The sequence below is a fragment of the Erithacus rubecula genome (assembly GCF_903797595.1).
Source record: "Erithacus rubecula genome assembly, chromosome: 4".
In the NCBI taxonomy this organism is placed as follows: domain Eukaryota; kingdom Metazoa; phylum Chordata; class Aves; order Passeriformes; family Muscicapidae; genus Erithacus; species Erithacus rubecula.
This window is the reverse complement of record NC_136686.1, coordinates 41,644,378-41,666,433: the sequence shown is the minus strand read 5'-3', so window position 1 is coordinate 41,666,433 and position 22,056 is coordinate 41,644,378. Positions and strand designations below refer to the sequence as shown.

Below are 22,056 nucleotides of genomic sequence, written 5' to 3'. Positions count from 1 at the left end.
GATTAAGTTGATCTTTGATTTGCATACATATAACTATGTTTCACAATTCTCAAATAATACATATTTAGGCAGCTTGAACTATGTTATAAAAATTTAAATTCAGTACATGCCAATAGTAGAGACTCCAAGAGTTGTGTTAGAATTCACTAAACTAAAAGTGAAAATGGACATACCAATAACACTGCATAATGAACATTCAAACCACATTTTCATGGCACCCTTACACATGTAGATTAAAAAGTTGGTCTGAAGATGCCTCATAAGCATTTGTAGATTGCATTTAAATTACTATAGAATCACAGAATGAGCTGAGTTGGAAGGGACCCAAAAGGATCATTGAGTCAAAATTCTGTCCCTGCACAAGACAGCCCCAAGAGTCACACTACAGTGCCTGACAGCATTGTCCAAATACTTCTTGAACTCTGTCAAGCTGGTACTGTGACTTCCCTGGGGAGCCTGTTCCAGTGCCCAACCACCCTCTGGGTGAAACCTAAATGTCCCCTGACTCAGCTTCATGCTGCTATTGTTTCCACCACTGCACTTTTTTTCTTTTTTTAAACTGCATTATGTTCCAGTTGAAATATCAATTATGCACAACTAATCTGTCATGAAAATGTGGTAACAGGTGACAGAACTTATGTATTTGTATGTTTTGAAGAGACTAAAGAAACTGGAAGAAATAAACTTTAATGAGATTCCCCATTCAGTGATGATGCTTCTCCTCTGGGTGAAGATGACCTGGACATTCCCCTCTCTGTGTTGTCAGAGCTAGAACCACTCTGACTGTGTTGATCTGCAGAAGCAGCACTGGAAGCAGGTGGTGACTTAGTTTTCTCCTTAAAGTCTGTAATAATGACTGTCAGATCTCCAACGGTAACTTCCAAATGCTGAGCACTACTTCGATCCACATTTTTCAACCTTGGCCTAAATAAAGCAAATAATCATATTAAAAGCACACACACCATCTTATTATCTTGTCTTCCTCCTACTTCTTAGGATCTCTGGAGAACAAATGTGTATATAAGACTTCTTTATGCAACATGTAATATGTAGGAAAACAATGTACCAGAAGTATTAATGGTGGAGTGTTCCCTAGTATGTTTTACATTGAAATAGTTTAATATAACATTACCATCTCCTAAAACTATTTTGAAGTTGATTTTTTGAATACTGTCACTGTGCAGCAAAATATATGTGCTGCATATGTGAAGGTTTTTACTTTTAAAACCCAAAACTTAATTTTGACTATGCAAAGTTAAGAATTTGATCCAGGGAAACATCCATCTCTGCAGCAGCCTGAAGCAACAATTCTAAGTAGAAAATTATATTCAGTAATGAAGATTCTGGTGTCTGTCTTTTGGATTCAACAGCATAGACAGTGCTAAATTGCAGCAGGTGTTACCTCATTTCAAAACCTCATGAGGACCACTAGTATACTATTTGAACTGGATTTTGTGTTCCCAGTATAATTTTGGTATTCCTGGCATAGGCTCTGTTTTAAACTATGCAGAGATGAATGTTATATACAGTGCTGACAGAGTGTCTTCATTCAATCTTTCAATTGTTTGATTTTTCACAACAAAAAGAACTAAAGAATATTTTGACTTACATTTTGCAATCATAGTTTTGCTAGTGACATGAATAAAGTACTTTCAATTTAGTTCTTTTCCACGATCACTATGAAAAACTGGTACTACATAGCTGAATTCACACAAGCAGTTATGAACAGCACAGTTTGTGCATTTAACCGACTCCACAGCTAGCACTGGCTCAAGCTGCAATAAAATAATTACATCATGTTTGCAGGTGTGATAACAGTAAAGCTCTAACCTTTACCCTATCATCAACTTTGTTTGGAGTAGAATTGGTTCCCATTCACTTCAGCTGAAACAACTCATGCTTTTTCACCACTAGAACTGAGATGGACTTTGACATCATGCTCCCCTGAGGCTGAAGCATCTCAGAAAAAAATGAAAATCTGCTGATCTGCATCATGGGAACAGAGAGAAAAACTTCAGAATTATCACCTTGTGCAAGTGCTGTGTACCTGAAGCTTATTATATTATATATTATATATATAAATTAGATATATATATAATATTATCATATATTATATATAATTATATTGAGTGTGCATGAAGATTTTTATAGTTGTTTCTAGCAATAATATACACATTTTAAAGCAAAAAGAAAAGAATATCCATTTCTCAAAGAATACTCAAGAAATCTGCTTAAACTAATCAGGCATTCATAACTTACTATCATACCTAGTGAAACAATTCTTGGAAAAAATTAAATTTTTGAAGCATTTAAAAAAAAGAAAATCTTAATGCAATTCTGGTATTTTGGTCCAAGATTTTATTTTAGTTATTTTTCAAATTTCTTTACCCTTTTCTTACTTTTTGCATTTTTACTCTATTATTGCAATTTACCCATAAATATTTCAATTTATAGTTTTTAATTTGCTTTAACTAAAGCTCACTATACTTACATCAAATGCTTCATAACTGAAGTACTTCAGCTGCATGAGGTAAGCTTGTAAATGTGAGTATTTAAAAAAGAAAAAAGGAAAGGAAATAACACCCCAGTGTCCTTAATCCTAACCATGACTTTCCTAATGACTGCTCTCTACTGACTCTCAGTCCTTCCCTTGTTCTGATCCTAATGATCCTATTTCAGGCACAACAGAAGCATCTGCTACTTCTCTGCATAACTAATCCCAAAGGATATTTCTTGGCTGAGCTATTTTGAAGTGCTTCCAAACAACAACAACAAAAAAAATCAATAGATCCTCCCATATTTGCTTAGACTACATGTCCTATACACTTCTCAGGTTTTTTGACACAGCATTCTTGCCACAATAACATTATGTTTAGATTATGATGAATTAGGGGTTAAACCTGCTGCTTTTGTTTAGCAGTTTGCACCCTCCTTCCTCCCAGCAAGATCAAGGCTTTTACAACTGCTTGCCTGTACTGCAATATTTCATGTTTTCAGTTCAAGAGTCCTTCAGCATCCCAGATGTGGCATAGATACTTCTATCACTAGGTAATACATATACCTTATCCTGTCACATTAATTTATGTGGGCCTTAGTCCAGCCCTTCAAAGCTGAAGGGTTCTACAAGGTTATCCATAACCAAGTTGTTTTCCCTACTCGTCGGTAGCGGTTCTCTCTCCTTCCATTACTATTTTGCATGAAAACTAATCACTCCCATCCCTTTTTTCCAGAGATTAGTATCATCAATTTGTCTATCAGCTACAGATGTATGCTATAAAAAAATACTTCTATAAACCCTAAAAACAATATCCTAAATAACTCTTAAAAAGTCTTTTTTACTCTGTTCAGCTGATCTCCATCTTCTGGCCACAACTACACACTGCAGATATTCTTCATATTTATAGACAGCAGAAACCAATAAAACTGCCCACCAATATATAACCTGTTTGCCACAGCACTTAGAAAGCAGTAAAATCAAAGAACATTTTCTTTTTTTTTGTTTGAAAATCACATTTTATCAATACTGCAAAAGATGCTAAATTTTTTACCTGGTTTTCTTATGACTGTTCTTTTTGCTTGTTGTTTCCTTTTCACTTTTTTCCTTTTCTACTTTGTCTTTTTTCTCTTTCTTTGATTGTGTAGGGGGCACAAATTGCTGAGGAACCTGTTGTGCAACCAGCTGAGAGACAGGTCGAGGTTTCCTGTGTGCACATATATATAGACATGCATAATGCTTAGACTTTGCAAGTCTCAAACTGTCTACACTTCAATTAACATTAACCATCATTGTAAGAAGAAATATTGTTTAAACATATACTGCTGATAATACTTTATTAAGATAGCATATAAAATTTAAACCCATTACAGCCTTTTGTTTCACTTACTTGCCTTATCAACAAATGAGATTCCTTTTTTTATTTTACAGGATTTAGAGACCATATTTGCAATGTGCCCTCTTCTCGTAGCTGTCATATCCAGACAGCTCAGAGTGAGCTCCAAAAGACAATTCTTCCAGAAATTACTATACCACCCAGTCCCAGCCCCTTTAAATGCTGAAATGGTCTGGTTTGAGTCGACTCCAATGCAGAAGCAGACAATCCATATCACAAAAACAAAAAAGCTGACTTTTGAGGTATCAGAGCTAAAGCCACTGTTGGCCTTATAAAAAAACTTAAATGTTTTCAGCTCAAACAAATTTATTGGAGGCAATAATAAATCCCTGTTGTGTATAATTTTGAACATGTTATTCACTGGGAAAAAAAAATACTCTGCTAGTTAGTATTTGTAGGATAAAGCTGCCAGAACACATATACTTTAGAAGCTGGCAACAGAAACATAAGATCACATTCCATCAGTATACACAGTGCAGGTTTCATTTCCAAGTTTGATCCAAACTAAAAACCAGTGTGAGAAGAGCAATGGCAGGCAAAAGAATTTCAACAGCTTATTATTTTTACATTTCCCAAAATATTATTTTGAAATGGATTAATTTTTTATTCTGTTTTTTATTGGAACACAATGATCCTACTTTGAAATGAAACATTTTACTCATTCCATGGCAAGCATATTTACTTGCTCTGCAGTTCTGGAGTTAGGAAATTTCAAGAAATGATATATAAAAAAGTTTCTGTCATTAAGACTTTGAAGATGTAAATTTCTTCTCCAAAACAATGCTTAGCCTGCTGAGCTCTTGGATTTTGTTAGTTGGACTGTGATGCTGGTTTTTTTTTTAATAGAAAAGGCTCAAATTATATGCACTGTGATACTCTTAAAATACAAAATTGTTATTAAATAACAAAACTGTTATTAAAGCAACAGAAGCTATCAGCTTACACACATACTTATTATCCCAACCCACAGGATCACACTACTGGCATTTCTTGCTTGGGTGAAGAGATGAGAAAAACAGCAAATGCAGGAAATCAAGGCAACTCCCATTAACAAGTATTGTTCAATAATGATTGCAATAGTTCAAGTTACAGAGTGAAAGCCAAATTACAAGAATTCATAAAGTGTGGGAAAGACAGTTAATATAAATCAGCTGAGATTTCATGAGTCTTCACAGTAAGTTCTTAATGAATTAAAATAAATTAAAAGAAAGACTATGAATAAATTGCTAACACTACAGAACTTAGGGATAAAAACTAGACTACCCCTTACATGGAACTGACTCATGGAGGGATGAAAATGAGGAACAAATACCTTTAGTGAAAACTACCCAGCTTATAGCACTAGGATCTTGCAAAGCACACACTGTACTAAGCTCACCATGAACAACTCAAATGGACTCAATGAACTACAAATGTGTAGGTTAACAGAGTACATAAGACATTTTAAAGAAAACTTCTCAGACTTCTTTCAACCTTTTGCTGCCGTAGTTCATAAGAGAGCAAGAACCAAGGTGTAATTGATGCATGACCTTATGATTTCAGGTGGAAAATAGTTGTGATATATAAAGAAAACTGATGATCTGTCTTGAATTGAAGAGTGCTCCAGGAGATAGGGATAGAGTCTTTCATGACAGTCAAGTGACAATCCCATCATTACTACACAGTGATCTGAATTATTGGACATGTTACTTAAGAACTAAGACACTGGTGAACTTGACACACAATCAATTGTTTCCCAGGAGTGTAGACAACACCATGACTATGGAAACTTGTAAAAAAGGGGTAGAGAGGGGAAAAAACAAATCTTAGCCAAGTAAGTTTTCAATTTTTAACAGTTTCAGTTCCTGAGGGCAAACTAGATAATTTCTATTAGAGTACAGCTGGGAAATTAAACTTAGTTCTAAGTCCTAGGCTTGGAACTTTTTTTCCTAATACCATAAAACAAATAAGACTGAAAAAAAAATCCTTCCAATGAGGAACAGAAGTCAAAGACAAAAAAAAAACCCACAGAGAAATCATATTTTGGAAGATGCACTAGAAATTAATCAAGAGGTTATATGTGGCTTTGCTATGACAAGAGACTCCTTCTGTTAAACAGCCATCTTTTTTTTTGTCAGTTTTTTCTATAGCTATCAGTTATATCTCTGTACTAAATTTTACTATCTGCTTTCTCACATCCCAATTCATTAAATGAGACATTCAAGATTCTTATATTAAAAACATTGAGAAAAAAGTAATTCATATCTCAACACTTGGAATGCCTTCAAAGTGCTCACTTTTTTTCCCCCAGGTACCCAAAAGGAGCTAATGAACTGCAACCAAGCACTTCACAAGCCATGCAGGTGTCAGGAGATAACTCTACTACACTCATGAAGCTTAACCTGATAGAATTGTTCTTGCTTAGTAGTAGATGAATTCAAGCATGAATAAATTCATAGAGAAAAGGCTATTTCAGAGAAGATAAGAGAAACGATCCCTGTAACAGGAAATTTATTTTGATGATTTGCCAAAATACACTATTTTAAATTACTCATTTTCAAAATCAGTTAAAGACTCCTTGTAATACACTGCTACAGATTAAGTAGATATTATATTAACATTGCTTTTGTTTATATTTATGGCAATTTGCTTTTTAAGAGCTAACTGATGTTTACAGCAAAGCTCTATCATCTTCTGCATTAGGATTACAAGCATGTTTGCCTCTATCACTGGACTACTGTTGGACCACCACAACCTGAACAATCCAAAACTACAAGCAGAAATGTTCATAAAAATTATACCTGCTATTTAGGTGACCCCTAAAAGCTTTGTATTTTTTACCTAGTAATTACACTTCAGTCATTTGAAGGAGAACACTGAGAAAGACATACACTATTAGAAGATAAGAACCAGCAATTCTTTCCAGAGGTGAACTTCATGGTTTAAGCACTGTAGGTATACCAAAAAGCTTATTTACTCATCTTCCAAGAGATCTCTAAGCATCATATTTCTGAATATTACACCTTCCCTTCTCTACTACTAGTTTTCCTTTTCAGACAGTGCTATCTTTCTTCAAAGTTACATCAGCCGTACATCTACCTACATTTCTATTCCAATCTCATCCATTACAGTTTTATTAATTATCTAATTCCAATGTTGTTTTCAAAGTCCTACTTGATAGGCACTTCATAGTCCCCTTTAAAAAATTAGGAAAACTAACATTTTTGGTCTTTAAATAGCCAACAGTCATTAAGAGAAACATAAAAGCTTTTGTCTTCTCCAAAATTCCCAAAAATGCTCAAAAACCAGGGTGTCATAATTTTAATTCTAGTCTTATTGTTACAGGATGTGATTACATTTTATCTTACCAGGTTTGATCTAGCTGCTGGTTTAGAAAGCATAATTACAAAGGCTGCAGAAACTTGTCTTTGCTTTAGCATCTGTGTGCAGAAACTCATTCAGTACTGACACTTTCAAAGGAAGAAAATATTTAACACTGCAAAGGTAAGACTGGTTTTCATTGTTGACGTTCTTTAACAAAAAAAAAAAAAAAATCTTTATAGCAATTTACATGTCTAGAGATGAAAAATACTCAAGACTACATAATATAGATGCTTCCTTGATTTCCATCACCTACTATTCACCAATAACATATATTAATAGTACTTTGATTAATTTGATATGATGAATAACTTGGTCTCATTACAGCAAACCAGATTTGAGAACCAAAATAAACAAAAAAATATCTATACAATACTGATAACCAACACATACACCAGATACAGTAAACTCTCAGTTGCCTGAGTTGTCCATCAAACATGCAGATAACCAAACTGGCTTAATGCTGAAGCATCTTGGTGTTTTCTTGAATTTAATTTATATAGAGCACAACTACATTTGCACAGTGCTGCTTCTGCAGCCATCACTCTCACAAGTCTGTAAAGCATCTAATGTCTCCTGCACTACTCAGAGTATGAGCTCCAATTCTGATAGACCTGAACTACTTATCTGTCCATCAGCTTTAGGGTTCATCTGCTACAGTCTGGAAGAAAGGAGCATGATGGGGCTAACTGTGACAGTTTTTCCATAAATCAACCCCAAATCTACCTACAACTAAAGAGAGTCCTGAAACAAAATGGGTCAAGATTAAGGAAATTAAGTATTCAATCAAGCTGAAAGATGTTCTTCAACAGAAAACCTAGACCCAGAATATCAGTCAAGCAGAGCTTCCCTTTTAATGTGATCCTTTCCACTTTTCAAGTCCAACCACATCCTGGCTTCAATTCAGGCCAATAGCTCTTTACAGAGGCTTATCCTGTCTCAAGTGGCAAATTATCTGTTTTCTAGAGCTAGGGACACACACAGCTTATCTAAAAACTTTCAAAATAGCACATTAGGCCTGATACTCGAGTCTGCTACTGGGCTCTGGTAAACTTACTTGCCAAACTGTTCCTCCAATAACTAGAGAATAATCTAGCCCACTCTTACTTAGCTATCAAACAGCTGATAGAATTTTAATTATAAATTCCTCTTACTTCCTGGTTTCCTATTAAACTCATGTTGTCTCATCTTAAAAATCAGGAAGAAATTGTCTGTGAAAAACTGTTCCTACAGAAGGATACTATGTTCTAGTTGCCCAAGATGGCACTGATTTGTTCTGGGTTCATAGACTCGAGTTTCTCTTCCAAATACTAATCAGTTACTTTTTGAATGACAGCAGGATTCAATGAGAGAGGTAATATCGTGGAGACAAAGAATTGTTTAGGCTGGAAAAGACCTCTATGATCATGATGATGCTATCAAACAGAAGAGGCAACTACTATACACCTGGAACTGTCTATCCATCAAAACAGCTCAAGACTGATCAGCAATGTTTTATCTCCTACCAAGTTTTTTTTTTTTTTTTTTTTAAATCTCTACATGGTATCACATAAGTTTCAAAATTTCAACTTTGCAAATTAATTTCATCCTTTTCTCCACTTTTCTTAGGGAAAAAAAAACCCACCACCAAACCAAATCTGGCTTCAGAGACTTAAAGAGGTTTTGTTCAAAGGCACCCCTAATCCTTAAGCAGCAGCATTTATACACACTTTTCTTCCCTGTAGGGAGACACTGACTTTTTGCTCAAGACAGCAAATTTATTCCATAAGAAAGAGAAGTTAGGAGTAACTGCAATAGAAATCTGACTAATTAGTCTTACCCTTGGTCATAGAATTCTTTCCTCAAAAACAAAAAAATCATTAAATATCAAGTATTTTTCTCTTTTGGGTGATTCAGGAGGACAGAATAGATGCTTCCAAGCTAATGGAAGCTCCCACATCTACTCAACTTCTTGCTGCTTTTAGGCCCCCACTGCACAGGGCTCAGGCAATGAGTTCAGCACGTTTCTGAACATCAGCTTCTTTCTGTCCCTCCAGCATGGCATGACAGAGCTTATTCTTTGCAAACCTGTAGTCTAGACAATTAGCACCCTGAATTTTACTCTCCAAGGTTTTACAGGAATTAGCAAAATTGCTATAGTCAAGAAGTCTCACAAGTAGTAAATAATTTATATATGTCATCTTTGGTCAAACTCATGAAGCTGACTGCCTAAAGAACAGAATCAGTACAAAAAAGAAATGCTTTTGCCTTTACAATTTGCATATATGACTTTTTTTACAGTGTCTCCTTGGGAAAATCTTGGAGATCATTCCAAAAACTGCATTGTAAACATGCTCATGCATTACGGATTAAACCTATAACCTTGTCATAGTTCTGACTAACGTAGCAGAAACTCTACAACCAAAGTCAGGCATTCTCAATTAAGTATCTTTGTGCAAAGCATAAAAGAACAATGTCAACCAGCTTGTAGGGAAAAATACCTAGAACTACTCACTGGGCTTCAGAGAAAGTCAGTAAGCTCCTCCAACTAACCAGTCGAGTTTTCCTGAATCCCACTTCCTCTTCATTTACTGCTTATGAAAGACAATTGCTTAAAAAACAACCTTCTGTAAACAGATATTGTTGTATCCCTCTCTCATTCATGCCCTGCAGACTTGTCTATCTCCTTTCCATCTGTTCCTGTGTTTCTAACTGAGCTGACTCAGCTAATTTTTTTTTTTTCAAATGGAATTCCAGCATCATTCATATACTACTATTCCTTCTCCACCAGCTTTTGCTACTCCCTCCCCTAGTAATGATTTCAGAAATGCCTTGGAAACATTCCAAACCATGATAAAAATCCTGATTTGCTGATGCTTGTTTCATATATGTCTTTAAAGTCTAAACAGAACACAGTTAAGAGCATTAAAATCTTGTTGAGAATGAAGTTGAATCATTCCAATTCTACTCTGTTCTTTCATTACTACACTGGGTCATCTTACAATACAAATGTACAGGCTTTAAATATCTTATAATTTATTTGAAGATCTTTTTCCACTCAGATCTATCCTAAATATTAATGTCTCAAGAAGCTAATAGAAATCTGATATCCACAGTAATATTCTAATCTTCATTTTTCCAGTCATTACTGGAATCTCAAGAAAAGCTTATCTTCACATAGATGTTTTAAGGACAAAAAAAATCTAAGCAACTTCACCTAAACATTCACTTAAAAATTAAGCATATACTCAGCTACCTGACTCTTCCTTGCTTTATGCTAACCTCTGCCTCTGAAGAGCTACACTTCAAAGAGACTGCTCTTCTTTTCAAGACTAGGAATTCACAAAAAAATATAGTAAGGCTGAGGTCTACATTGGTATAGACATTGAAATGGTATTGACAGTGTTCAATAAAATTAACAGGACCAAATTAAATTTCACATCATAATCTTATCAAGGTTTAAATGCAAAAGAATTTCCCAGGAGTCAAGAAATTGTTACCTGAATTCTTTATAATGCAGAAAGAAATAACTACAACCAAGACACATATACATGTATTAAGGCACTGCAGTAGCTGTCCCAATGTACTAATGCTGGCAATCAACAATCAATTTGATACAGAGAGTGGCAGAGTCTTCTTAAACTTCTGAGTAAGAAGGTAAAAGTTTAACTGTTATATTTTAGGCTGTCCATTCCAATTTATGCATAAATCTGTATCAAATGGTACATCTGTACCATTAAGGTCTAAGTATATGCAATCTGACTGCCAGAAACCAAGCAAAAAATTCCCTACCTTTTTTATTGCTCTTTCTTTGTGCTTCAAGACAATGAAATTTTCAAGTTTGACAATAAACAATTAAAAGCATGCAATATTTCTTAAACTTCAACGTACAGGGACTATCTTTGCCAAATGTAAAACACTAATTCCCAAATAATTACAGAATTGTCAAGCATTTGTACACACAAAAAGAACAGCAGCTTTTAATATATCCTTCCATATATTTGCAGATTAGTAGCTACAACATTTTCAGACTTCATTTTCTACTATTAGGCAATTTTTCAACTAACTTAACATTTTCTTCTTGATTTGATAATTAAGCAAAATTTGCCTTTTAAAATTACATGTAACTTTTTATTAACTATCATATCTACTCCACAATCTCTTTCTACAGCACCTTGTACAAGAGTTTTTAGTTCTGGCAAATAATATTCCATAACAAAGGAAGTTGCCTTTTCAACTTCACTATAAACCCAGCACAAACCTTTGTTCCATTACTATTGCTGGTTTTTGAGACCAAGTTCCCGTAACCCACAACTTACCTTCTAATAAAGAAAGAAAAAAAAAAAAAAAAGAAAACAAAAAAACTATCAGTGACTATTAAGCACATCAGTGATATTTAAAGCAAATAGGAAATCATCAGGAACACTGTGTATACTAAGTAGTATTAAAAATGCTGTGACCAGTTAGATCTTGCAAACTGTCTTCTACACAGAAGCAAGCATCTCACATAATGATGCCACTCCTGATTTTTAGCAGTTTAGGTACTATGAAAACTAAAAAATATTTCCTTCTGCTAGTTCATGTAATGCAAGTACAAGTTGCTAGCAATTAAATTAAATCACTATCAGGAGAAGCAGTCATTGGGTTCTGACACAGATCAGCTCACTCTCCCTCTGTCATCAGTACTCTATTAAGCTATTCATAGAATAAAAACTATCAGATTAAACTACATTTAGCTTGCCCTGTCACATGAATATGCCCTCACTAATCACCACACTAAGCCATCTTGTGAGAAACTAGTCTTTATTGCTACATTGAAGCAGTTCATGATTAAATGCATCTTCAACACTTTGCTATCCAAAATTATTTTTTCTCATTACCATTACTTCTGTCATATCCTAGAGTGTTAACAGGCCATTTCACTGCCTCCACAAATAATGCCACTGAATAATTATGACAGTGCAAACAATGTAGCTGGTGGTCTGTATGAGAAAATGTGATATAGATCCATCTGCATATAGCAGAGTGGCAATGCAATTTCTACACATCCTATGTATATTTGAATTCTAACTGTCAGACAGCTCTGATTTGTGCTTTCACATTCCTAGCTGTTTTACACCATGAATCATTTACTTGGAATTCATCCATTCAGTGCATTTCTAGCAATTCCATCTTTCAATAAAAGCTGATTCAATTAGAATAGACTCACATGACCCATATGGTTTTATCAGTCACTGTAAAAATGTGCAGAAAACTACCCCTTGAGGCAGTGTCCCTATTTAATCATTCCCTTAAAGGGAATGCCCTATTTTCCAGATGACATTTAACAGATGAGGCCAGCATGTCTCCTAAAGACAACTGCTACAGTGCACAACAGCCCTCTTCCTATAAGAAACATCTTTATCAGGACCTGTAGGAAGACAGAGTTCATCTTCATGGATAGTTTTCAAAGTGACCATCAAACGTTAATTCTCCAACAAGAAGTCAAAATGCTCCAACCTCTTGCATATTGTTGTTAGAATTCTTCCCCATTTGCCACAGGCTGTGGTGCACCAATGCTCAGTGTGACAGCTATTTTGAAAATATCCTGCTTGAGATACATGCTGATATCAACTAATTTATGTTTCCTAGATAACGATGAGCTACATATGAGCAGGGGACAAGAATCTGAATTTCATCTAACAACATCCTCTGAGGAGGCAGTATTTAGGAGCCTACAGAAAAAGGAGTGGTTACAGTCTCCTAGACCCCTAGATCCATGGGGTTCATGGGGAAGTGACCTCTTCCAAATGCCAATCCCACAAAGGATTGGATCCTTCATGTTACTCCTGTCTCTTTCCTGCAGAAACTATGAAACCCTCTTGCACCTAAGCAAAAAAACCATGCACAATATGAGGATCACACTGATGCAGCAGCACAGTCATTGTTGCACTGAACAGGGCCAATAGTCAGTACAGCTAGTTTTGTCATCAAACTGGAAGGAGCTTGCCTCAGACCTATCTTATTTGTTCTGCACTGCAGGCGTCATCTTCCCAGAAGCTGGCAACAATCTAGAAACTTCTTCCCTTCAGAGCCAGCCCCACAAAGATGTCCACCTTAAGTAAAGGAAAAGGCTACACACTTTGCCTAAAAAATCAAGTCTCCATAATGTTCTTCATTAAGATGTATATTAATGTAAAACGATGCCACAGAATGAGTCCTCACATTCTCTTTTATCCTTCTTATTCATTTACAGAATTTCTAGTGTGTCATCCTAATCACAGATTTCAATGATGGCCATAACAAATAACTTTCACAGCATGTGCCAAAACATCTTCTTCCAGCTTTTAGAGTTGGGAACTCTATTTCCATTTTCAAACCTCTACTCATTCATACTTGTTTTTTTCTACTAGGCACCGTCACATGAGCTGTATGATACAGAGAAAGTACATTCAAGCATTTTGGAAAAGTTTAGAAAGATAGGTTCCAAATCTTCAGCAGTTGGAATGGGAAAACTTTCAATTGCTTGTTTCCTCCCCACCCCTCAATTCCTAAGAAAACAAGAAAAAACTTGTAGCAGACGTCAAGGTCATATCTTCTAGTCTTCAAACTGACTTTTGATGGAAAGTTTGCCAGCCAAAAGCCTTCCAACACCATTCTGCAGCTGAACTCTCCAAGTTCAAGCCTGCTTTACATCAGTGTACCACATACCAGTGGAATGCACTTCAGAGAACAGACAATCCTCAGGATGTCTCTGTCCTACTTTAACCAGGATAAGCTACTGCGTGGAAGTATAAAAAATTGAACACTTAGTATTTTGTTCTAACTAGCCTACTTCAAAAGTATCTTGTAGCTGACTGTACGAGCCAAGAAGACATCATTTGATATTCCGAGGAAATGTTCTGCAAAGCACACTGTCCTAACCTGACTTTCAAGATGAAAAGTACAGATATTTCTATCAAGTTTTAAACAGGCACAGGCACAGTCACAGCAATCAAGGAAAAATCAGGTAAAAAGTTAGGGGCAGGAAATGCAAATTCTCATCACTTGACAAGTGATAAAAGAGCTTTCTTTTTACCAGCTAATCTTCTCTTTTAACATACTTCATCTTATTTTAGGTATTTATTCAAATCCTGGTAGCTTTTAGTCTGGGACAGATAATTTTCCCTGGAAAAGATGCACAGAATAAGAATACCACGGTGGCACTAAAAAACAAAGATCACATTTCTACCAAAAAAAAAAAAAAAAAAAAAAGCCAAAAAACAAAACAAAAACCAGCAAGCAAAGCTACATATATCAAAACACACACTACTTATGCCTCAAAGGTAAGTACTTCATTATGGAAAGAAAGCAAATACTGCATGGCATAAAGTATTCTTTGCTTCAGTACCCACACAAAACTTTAATTCCATATAACCAAATTAAACAAGAGAGTATGAGTTTGAGTTAGAATAAGAAACAGATCACTGAAAGTTATTTAGGGCAGTGAACAGCTTCTAATGAAATTCACCCTCAGAAAAAAATGTTTAGATAACTACAGCAAAGCTGGAAAAAGTCATCAGGTACTGTAGAAGAAAAAAAAAAAAGGAAAAAAATCATAAGACGGGCAAATAAAAACCTCTAACTCAAATTTCACAAAGATACTAGAATGAAATTATTTAAGAATTGGGAGCATTAAAGGATAAAGCCAAGCAGCTTGACAGTCTAGTTTTTTTTCTTTAATGAACAAGTAGCCCTGCTGACTAGGACAAAAGAAATACACAATGCCAGTCTTGACTCATAACACAGTCAAAAAAATACTCTCCCACTTAAGCTAAACTATGATGAGGACAAAGTTGTGAAGAATGAAGTTCAAAATTCGGGTTTTCTTGTTTAATAGTTCCCAACAACCACCTTTAGATATATTTACATGTATCTATGGGGTAGAATTTATAGCAAGGTTTTACAGACATGCTATTTAATATTTTTAATTGTACTTTGGGCAAAGGTGTAAGAAATAGAACAAGAATCAAGCTGAAAGGTGGTGAGAAGTATCTGACAATCCTGCATGAAGGTGACTCAAAATGAAAATTCTGAATCCAAAAAAAGACAGCACAAAGCACAGCAGGCCCCACGACTACATGAAAAAAGCCCTACTTAAGAAACAAGACAGAAAAGGATGTCAGACTGTAGTGGATCAAGCAGATTACAATTTTTCATGAGCTTATTAGAGCAACAAATTAAAATAACTGTCAGGTTCAAAACTACAGAGATTTAACGTGATATTTAACCTTAAAAAAAAAAAAGCCAACAACACTCTCCCTACTCCTTTCTAAAATACAGACTTGTTTTTCTTTTGGTTGGCTGCCCATTGCATTCTCTATTGCCCATATAAGCTACACTGATGAGGAGCATCCAGCAAAGCTGCCCAATCAATAAAAATTTATTAATTGTTTTATAACAATATTGAAATTCATGTATGCAGAATTCTTAAGGTTCACTATATTATTAAGGGAAAGCAATTCCTAAATAAGTTATTAAACAATTTCAAAGGTTACTTTTAAAAAATCATTTTTAGAAACAAGACTGGAAGTCCAAAATTACTAGATTGCTCAATGGCTATCTATAGAGCAAAAGAGAACTATTTATTCTTGCTCCTCTTCATAATTTAATGTTAAGACTAAACCATAAAACTTGTAATATATAATCCATATTTTACCAAGCTCTATATGACTTTTCCACTCACTTAATTCCTGCAAATATTTCCTTTTTTACACTGCCACAAGTAAGAAACAGCTCTTGAGTCTGTTGAGCTTGATTCAGCCATGTGTTTGTAAAATCAGCACGACAGGCAGTTCTTCCTCTTTTTCTCCTTCCAACCTTCCCCCTGACACGCACACGCATGTGCACACACAGAGGCTGGAAGGCAGAAGAGCCCTTAACAAGCTGTTGTGAAACAGACATGTTAAACCAGATATACAAGAGAAGTACCAACTCTCTGTCCTCAGCAGTACTGCATTTCAACAGAAATACAAATACCAGATTTGATTAAATGTAACTGATTTGTGCTTATAAACATCCAGATGGTACATGACTAAACACATTGCACATGTTTTCTGAAGAAAAATGACCTTGATATCCAAGTTAAAAAATTAAACATTTTATTTATGAGTCTCAAAGCACAAAACAAACTCATGGCAGTTCCAAGTAGAGACCTGTATCTTGTATTTAGGAGATGATCAGCTATGATTATAAAATACCTTAGATGGCCAAACTCTCAGGCACAGTCGAGGAACATAGACCAAATACCAAGGAAATGTACAGAGATTCTATCTCAGTTCCTTATATCTCACATTCTTAGGTGTCTGGAAGGATTTAAATTTGGCTTTTCATACCTTAGCCTGTGAGAAAAGGAACAATTCAGTGATGAAGATCAGTAGATCATAGAACACAGAAGTCATGTCCCTATTTGGCTGCTTATATATTATCTCTACTTCAGCAGTAAAGGACAGTAAGAGGTATAGATCCCAAATCCACAAAAAATGAATCCTGACTAAGCATGACTTTCTCATTCTGGCTACAAATTTCAGGGGCTATTTTATAAATGATATCGCATATAAGATCTCTCTCAACACGTATATCAATGACGAATGCCTTAAAAAAACATACTAAATCCAAGTTCAAAAAAATCCCAAAACCTGCAAAACTTCACAGAATCATTTGCACCTGTTTCATTTCTTCATTCTCCTTTCTCCCCAGTCAAAAAAAAAAAAAAAAAAAAAAAAAGGGAAAAAAAAAGAGATTGAACAGTACACTACGATTCAGATTCACTGGCAAGATTAAATTTTTATTGAATTCAAAGCAAGTAATGCAAGTAGCTCTAAAAAATAAAATAAAAGCATAACAATCATAAAATACATGCCTGTATAATAAATCTTCCTCTATTACTAGCTAAGAGAATACTATTAGTGAAAATACCCTTTGAGTTTGACACTTTTCCCTAATTTAAAAATCACAAAAATTATCAAGTCTGAAAAGGGAGAATTGATAGCATATCCCTGAATGCTTTTTTTTTTCCCTTTGTTTACACAGTAGAATATAATTCCAAGCACTTCAAATTTTAAAAAGCCAGTATTTGCAGCTCCTCCTGTAGCTCTCACTACACTGCCCTGGATGTTCATCATTCACACAGAAAGGAAAAGTGGTTTATAACAGCATGGAAAAAAGAATAGGATCCTGCAACTAGAGATCAGACCACATACATAAAAACCACATAAAGGAAAGCAAAGTGACAGGTAATTTTAAATCTGGATACTATTGCTAACTGAATAACAAGAGCATTAATAACACTTCTGAGGAAGTTGAAGCACGAAGTTGACAACAGGGCAGTAAGGCAGCAGAGAGTAGGAAACATGCACTCCTCTAGAGGGAATACCAGTCTTCTTGTGTACTTTGTGTACTTCTTCCCAGCAACACAAACTCTTATTCTTCAGCTTCACAACACTTCAGATTCACATCACAATTACAGTGACTAGTGGTGTTAGCTGGCAAAGAAAGCAAAATCCAAACATCTATTGAAGGACAGACAAACTGGGAGCAATACTCTCTGCAATAAGGTCTGTCCAAGGATCCAGCCCAATTCTTGAAGGTCAACCAGCATTGGCACACTCCTGATTCAGATAGTGCCATGAAGAACAGAAGGAAAGAAAGAAATGGTAGCTTGCCAGTGGAGGCAACTTTCTTTTGACAAAGCAATAATTGTGAAAATCAAACCAAATTCAGCAAGCCCATTATAACCTCTCCAGGAGCCATATAATTCCCTTCCGTGTTTTCAGCATACCATCATTGCCTCTGTTTTTTGTACACAGTTCCAGTCTGGGCTTTTTCAGTGTTCTAGCAAAGACTTCTCTGTACAACATAAGTGACAGAGGGGGAATGAAGATTTTCAAGTGATTTATTTAGCCTAAGGACTTTTCCTCTTGCCAAACTACAACAGCTTTTACAAACAACAAATCTTCTCAAAAAGATCATAAAATTTCTTTATAATGGAAACTATTAGGCAACCTAAATATAGAGGTTGCTACCAGTTCAGTCTATAACACAGTACATTAGGGTTCCATTCTGTATTACTTACTTGTGCTTCTAATGAACTTCAGCAGGAGATTTGTTCAAGAAAGGAGTAATTATTACAGTCCTATGTTCCTTATATTTATATAACATCTTTCATCTAGAAAGATTTCAAAATGTTTTAAAGGTCACATGTAGAAAATTACTATACTCAGTGCAGTCTCCTGTCAAGAGGAACATAGTAATTTCTCAGTACCCAAGCAACAAAATAGAACAATTTAGGTTAGAAAGCAAATACTGAAGCCATGTGAACATGGAGACTTTAGATCCTCAATGACATTATCAAAGTAATGTCTGGCAATAGTTGTAGAGTAAAAGGTAAAGGGATCTCCATCTGGCAGACAGGATCTTAGTTTTACATTGACTTGTGGCACATCTAACTGGCACCATACTGGGGCACTGCTTTAGTACTAAATCAAAGAGTGCCACCCTGGGAATCAGTTGTAACCACTTCCTGCAGCATCCAGGATCTCCCTTGGGGCATCTCCCTCCAAGAACAGCCCAGTTTAACCATTCAATGCAATGCTGCCACAGACAAAAATGTTAATTTAACTCCATGGTCTAATCTGCTTTGAAAATTCAGTCTAGAAATAAAATATAATAAAGAATTTGCAAAAATAATTTGCATTAATCTTAACAATTCTATCAGTTACTAAAGAACATAATCCACTTCTAGCCTCTGGCACAAAAGAAAACTCTTTCAGAGAAGAAATTATTCAACAGTGAAAACACTCACAAACCCTACCCATACCTGGAAACATTTCTGTAAGGTAAATGTGCATAAACAGTATTTATAGTATTTAAAAAAAAATTAATCAACTTTCCAGTTGCCTTCAAACCACTTAGCTTCAATGCAATTATCTGTTTTTCCACCTGCAAATTTGGTCACATTTAATGAAGTTTAACATGCAGAATCAGGTATTTCAACACAAAGAAAGAGACTTCTCCAAATTTAAAAAAAAGTAGCATTTTACAATACCTTATAGACAAAGCTCTAATCAGTAAAAAAAACTTCTAAGTAAGAACCATTGCACAGCAACAACCATGCTGATGCATCAACTTAATCTAACATCAAGCTTCAAAATGGAAGACTAAAATAAATAAATAATGCATTCTCAGTGCCATCAAAACATGGTAGTATTGTTATCCTGCCCCACGTTGATGAAATCCACTTTGTCCTATAGGCAACACCAACAAATGCTTTAACAAAGTAATAATTTGGTCACTTGGACTCCAGGTTCTTGGAGGGGAAAAAAAAGCCAAAAAAACCCCCAAAACAAACAAACAAACAATCACCCAGCTGGCCTTTTGTGTTTCTTTGGCACCCTAATGATTCTCTTCATGGACACAAAGGTCTACTTACTAGCTCAAATCATATATCAGAACTGGAGACAAAAGCTGCCTGCCCTAAAACCTCAACTTTTATCTACCTCCTGCTATGTGTAAAACCTGGATTTTGCTATCATATGAAGATGCAACCCATATAAACCTTTCAGGAAAAAGAGTCCTATAAACCTACTCAGGGGCACATTGTTACGGAGTTTAAACAGAGAAATAAAAAAATCAACCTATCCACTACAATTCACCAGGTCACTGTCAGGGAGAAAGTGGAAACCAAAGCAAGAAAAATGACATTTTGTTGCAAAATTATTTAAACGATGAAATATTCAAGTAGAAGACAAGGAAAATATTTTGTTTCTCAGGAGCTCCATTTTTTGTTTGTTAAGTTTCAATGCTTTTATCCAGCTGAGCTTCCAATACAATAAAGCATAATTCTAAACTGATTTTTCTGATCAAACTGACTGGATATTAAAGAGGCTTTTTTCATGATTTTTTTAAAGACTTTGCATTAATTCAGCAGTCGGATTTTGCTGAACATTACTGATCTGTACGCATCTCTCTGTGATATAAACATAATGCCATTGTTATAACTGGAAACCATAATATATGTGACAGATGCAATTCCCTCTTGTCACATTTACCTTACTGATTTCCTTTGTTTAAAAAAAACAACCAATCCAAAACAAAACATTCAACTAATATTTACAACTGAAGTTATGAGAAGTCCTTTCAATATTCATTCTGTTTTTCAGAAGTCAGGGAAACCAACTTCAGAAAAAAAGAATAATCATTTTTGTCAAGTAATTGGACCCAACCGTGAGAACACAATTTCTAACATGTAACATTTATTGCAAGTCATACTGGTACTGCTTTGACCAACATCTACAATGTAATTGAAGCTTTTGACAGGATTGCAACTTGATTGCCATTTAAACTTGTCTTGCTATGGGATTAACCCATAGGTATGGGAACTCTAAGAAAGGATTCTTGAGCAAGGTTCTCCTCCGTTAGCATGCGTGGCTACAAGTGCACTCAAATTCGTTTGTAAAAAGCCTCCTTTCCCCAAGCACACACGTTTAGGCCACCGGCAGCACAGGAACCAGTTAACCCAGAGCAAGCTTTGTGACTGGTGTACAGAGAAAAGGTCCTCCTGGGAAGTCACAGTTACACAGGCAGGCAATTCCATAAAGTGCAATTCAGCTAACGATTCCTCCCTAACACTGAAGGTTATAATCCACCCCCTACAGCCCTCGGAAACCTGCACGGTGATGCTATGTGATAAAAAGCGAACTAAAATAATACTAATACTACCAATAACAATCAAAGAGATTATGTATGAGGCAAAGCTAAACTCACTGAAAAAATAATTTAAAATTTATAAAAAAAAAAAAAAATTGTAAGGGTGAGCATCTTGGCAGGTACATCATTGGCGACAGTCTTTCTTAGTGAGAGGGGCACGATCTCTGCAGGGTTAGGCTGTGCAGGCAATTACGCCCTTCCTGGTATTTATCATTACTGTTTCTACACACGCTGGGTCAGGTTCACCGAGGAGCCCGGGGCCGGGGGAGGCTGTGATTCCCGCCCCCACCGCTGCTAAACGAGCCCCGGTTCCTGTCACGGGCGCCCTCCCGCACAGCCCGGGGACGCACCGCGGCTGCCCCGGCCCCGGTTCCTGTCACGGCCGCTCCCCCGCCGCCCCCGCTCCCCCTCCGCCGGCGACCCACCGTGTGGAGGTGCCCTTCCTCACGTCGCACATCAAGCACTTGAAGGCCTCGGCGCTGTTGCGGAAGGTGCAGACGCTGCAGTCCCAGTACCCCTCGTCCGAGGAGGGTTTCGGCTGCCGCTTCGGCCTGCGGAGACACACGCGCGCCAGGGGCAGCACGGCCGCGACGCCCCCGCCGCCCCCGGGGCGCCCCCGCCGCCATCGCCGCCGGCCCCGCGCTCCCGGAGGGCCCGGGGGAACGAGAAAGCGCCGCCGCTGCCCCTACCTGGTCGGGCTCTTCTTGTCTCCCATGCCGGCTCCAGACGCGTCCCGGCCCGGCCCCGGCGCGGCCCTTTGTGCGTTTGTCAATAAGGAGGAGCGCGGGGGGTCTCTGGGCTCCAGCGGGGACCCGGGGAGGAGGAGCCGCCGCCGCAACCTCCAGCTGTCGGGGAAACTCCCGCTGCCGCCGCCGCCGCTGCCGCCGCCTCCCCGCTCACGTGTCCCCCCGCCGCCAACCAGCGGCGCCCGCAGGCCGCGGCGCCCGGCGGGCCGCGCTCGGCGGCACCTTCGCTCCGCCGGCGGCTCGGGCGCTGCGAGCGGCGGCGGGGCCCGGGCAACGCGGGGGCTGCTGGGGGCGGCGGGCGGAGCGGGGCGGGGGCGGAACCGGCGCGGGGGGCGGCCCGCGGGAGGCTGGAGGCG

At 37.1% G+C, this 22,056-nt stretch overlaps 2 protein-coding genes across 2 annotated transcripts in view; both read right to left on the bottom strand.

Moving 5' to 3' along the window:
• Positions 1-22,056, bottom strand: part of GXYLT1 (glucoside xylosyltransferase 1) — a 237,383-nt gene that overhangs the window by 44,945 nt on the left and 170,382 nt on the right. The window lies entirely within an intron of this gene.
• Positions 672-21,991, bottom strand: YAF2 (YY1 associated factor 2). Its single transcript, XM_079303519.1, has 4 exons — positions 21,644-21,991; positions 21,380-21,505; positions 3,549-3,701; positions 672-924 (listed from the first exon to the last, which is right to left on the bottom strand). Exons 1-4 carry the CDS (start codon positions 21,667-21,669, stop codon positions 687-689), a joined length of 543 nt encoding a protein of 180 aa, XP_079159645.1. The 5' UTR covers positions 21,670-21,991; the 3' UTR covers positions 672-686.

Coding starts and splice junctions, on each gene's coding strand:
- YAF2 (XM_079303519.1), bottom strand. CDS start 21,669: ATGGGAGACAAGAAGAGCCCGACCAG. Junction 3,702..21,379: donor AGGAAGGGCACCTCCACACG/GTGGGTCGCCGG, acceptor ATGTGCACACAG/GAAACCTCGACCTGTCTCTC. Junction 925..3,548: donor AACAGTCATAAGAAAACCAG/GTAAAAAATTTA, acceptor TGCTTTATTTAG/GCCAAGGTTGAAAAATGTGG.